This window comes from Quercus lobata, chromosome 5 (assembly GCF_001633185.2).
Source record: "Quercus lobata isolate SW786 chromosome 5, ValleyOak3.0 Primary Assembly, whole genome shotgun sequence".
In the NCBI taxonomy this organism is placed as follows: Eukaryota; Viridiplantae; Streptophyta; class Magnoliopsida; order Fagales; family Fagaceae; genus Quercus; species Quercus lobata.
Genome location: NC_044908.1, coordinates 16,971,582 through 16,974,876, shown reverse-complemented (window position 1 = coordinate 16,974,876; position 3,295 = coordinate 16,971,582). Strand labels below are relative to the sequence as shown.

Genomic DNA, 3,295 nt, shown 5'->3' with positions numbered 1-3,295 from the left:
CCATACGGCTATACAAATAATAGTTCCTATTTTAATATTGTATTCATCATCCCAAAGACCCAAATCCTCTTGATGCCATAAAGCAAAGGACACGGCTGGACACTAATCGGGCAAGGACAATGGCAATGAAAAGAGATAAACCAATATATATGTAAACCACAAGCAACCCTTTATCCCTTCACATGGTGACAAAACAGTTGAAAAAGTCCAAGCCTATTAGACACAATTCAAAGCTCTGGACATGCAGCCATAATTGACCATTCTCATCTAATATAATACCATTATAGGAACCCTTTTTCTTTAATATATTGAAAGGTTAGACTTTATGAAGTCATGCCTTTTGTCCTATTAGCTACTAAAGCCATTTCATGCACAATTCTTCCTTGAAAACGTGGGATGATCTCCTAGTCATGATCAGGTTTTTATTTTTTTATTATTATTTTTTACTATTCTTTTACTTATCAACATGATGACAACGTTGAATTTCAAGTCCACACCTACCACTGTGCTCTGTGCAGCACAAAGACTCATATACGCAGAAATCCTCCCTCCTAGCTATGTGATATATCAATAGTCCTTAAGCTAGATAGACACATGCTAGGTATCACATAATTAAAAGAACCAAAATAAAGAGGAGAGCTGACCTGATTCTCCTACCCAGCCGTAGAGAAGACAAGAAACAGCTTACTTGTATGTTGCGGCTGAAAACAAAAGGGACTTCTTATGTATTAACACATGTAATTTAAGAGGAAAAAGGCTAGGGTTTTCAAGGCCCATATATATATATACTTATGCCACATCACTTGGGCTTCATATCCCATAGTATTTATATTATTTTTAATATCTTAGGCCCAAATCTATTTAATCCATTTTAATTATAGGCCTCTATTAAAAATTTTCGTATAATAATTTAATTGGTATTAAATTATGGGGTGTTACACCATGAGTATGGAGCTAAAGAAAGAGTTGTTGAGGATTCGAATAGAAGACCTTATACTGCATCTAGATAAGAATATTAAATCATCGAACCTCGTAGAAACGGTGATGGACACGGTGGAGTATGTGAAGGTTGTAAAGAAGTGGAAGTTTTCAATGTGTTGTTGTTGCGGCCTGAGGTTTTTCGATGCCAAATCGAATGTGGAGTATATAAAGCGTGCCCATTTAGGGACTTTATCTAAGAAGTTACAATCCATCACGCAAGAAGTATTTGATTTGGACCACAACGCCATTGAATTCGGCGAAAGGAGACCCGCCAAGAAAATTGCGGAAGAAGATATGTCAAGAAGAGTGTTTGAGTTCTTGGATTATCTCAACAATTTGTACGGGCTACAGAGTGTTTCAAACGATGAGGCTATAGGCGAGCCTTGTGTTGCAAATTATGAAAAGATTGTTTTCAATGAGGACTTCTCTTGTGTAGTCTTTGACAAGAGAATGTTGAGGGGAGAGCTTGTAGTGCCAAATGATGGAGCTGCTGTTACTTCTAGTTTTGTTGAAGAAATCAAATTAAATGATGAAGAAATCGTATCAAAAGATGCTATTGTGGATTGATTATTGAAGGGTGGTACTAATGTTGGGGAGCAATTAAAGCAATGGGCAAATTTTAGAGAAATTAGTAAAAGTCAATCTATCGGGCTGAATTTCACCTGATACAGAGCATTTGTAAGAAAAAATTTGAGTGTTTGAGAGACATTATGCTGTGGGCAGAATTTAGAGAGTATATGTGTTAAAGAAGATAAGAGAAGTGAATAGTTTGCAGGGGACAAACCATTGAGTTACATGTCTCTCTTGTTAAAGAGACAGAGGGAGATTAAGAGCACAAATGGTTATAATTTTGAGTCAGATATGATATTCGATATTTTGGGAGAAGAACAAGTTGAGGACAATGAAATAAGATTCGTGATCATGAATCAGATTAATAAGATGGCTGAAAAGGTATGCTATAGCCAAATTAATGAACATGTGAAATTTTTCAAGTTGTTTATTGTAATATTAAATATGTTGCTTGATGAACTGTTATATTCCATGGGATGATAAAATCTCAGTTGTTTGTTGTTGCAGCTTTACAAATTTGATGCTATTGTCAGGACGGCTACCATTGCAATGCAGCAGACTGGGAAGAAAATTGAGTCAGTAACTGCTTATGACTACCGATCATATATGGTGCCCCTGCTGAAGTCATTCATGCGGGTTTGTGTTGGATTCTCTTTGCTATTTTGTTGAAAGTTTTGAAAGTTTTTATGAAGTTACTTTCTTTCCTGTCTATGATTTTATGCTTTTGAAATAATATTTTTCTTTCATAGGCACGCCTGGAGGATCTGGCTTACAAAGATGCTGAAGAGAAGTCTAAGGCTGCAACAGAAGCATTGTTGTCAGAACTTGATCTTAGTGACAAGAAGGGTCCTGACAAAGGAGGTGGTAGGGCAAGACAAAGACAGGGAAAATCCAAGGATAAAAAGAAGAAAAAGGATCACAGAAAGGCAGAGGAACTAAAGGTCTTAGTTATTGTTCTCTTTCTTTTTTATGGTAGTTACAGTTGTCTAAAGCTCAAGGTGTAAATTCACTGGAATAAATACATAATGGGCAGGAACTAAAAGTGGTAAACATGTTAAATATTAACATAAGATGACAAATTAAACAAATATACTTGAATTGAATGCTTAAGGCTTAAGATAAGGATGAACTAGAGTTAAAATTTAAAACAAAACCGGAAGAGTGTAAAAGAAAAGGGAATTTAAGAGGAATCCAAGTTAGGAAAATGAGGATCAAGTTTCGTAGAATAGTATTTAAGGATCTGAACTCTGAAAGAGTAAGAAAATGAGCAGTCTAATACATTTGAGATACAACAGACATTGATTGCAGGTACTTACTGAAAGAGATTGTCAGAACAGCTAGTCAATTGCGCATAAACTTTTCAGAGAAGTGTAACAACATTTAATATCATTTTTCGTTAATAAGGAATGGAATAATTGGATATGACTAGTAAATTAAGAAACCGGAGACAAGAATGCGGCTAATATCATACCTTTTTGAAATAAAAAGAAAAAGAGATATAAGATCTGCAGAGAGTTCCTAGTTCCCACAAAATATAGAGAATCTATCATGCAAACTAATGTCTCCAAAAAATGCAATTTGCTTATTGTAGGCAATTGGATGTGGCAAGGAGCAGCAGGAAAATGTGGTGCAAATGTAAGTCTTTGTTTTTGTTCATACTTTCACATTTGCATGGTCTAAAACACATGTAAATTGTGTAAATTTGTAGTCATATGTGAATAAAGGTCATTGTGTGTTCACCTGT

The 3,295-nt window shown here is 35.3% G+C and overlaps 1 protein-coding gene across 1 annotated transcript; it reads left to right on the top strand.

The window, feature by feature from the left end:
• Positions 1-1,759: 1,759 nt before the first annotated feature.
• Positions 1,760-2,555, top strand: LOC115990076. Its single transcript, XM_031113938.1, has 3 exons — positions 1,760-1,932; positions 2,059-2,187; positions 2,301-2,555. The coding sequence occupies exons 1-3, from the start codon at positions 1,777-1,779 to the stop codon at positions 2,553-2,555; spliced, it is 540 nt and encodes a 179-aa protein (XP_030969798.1). The 5' UTR covers positions 1,760-1,776.
• Positions 2,556-3,295: the final 740 nt, after the last annotated feature.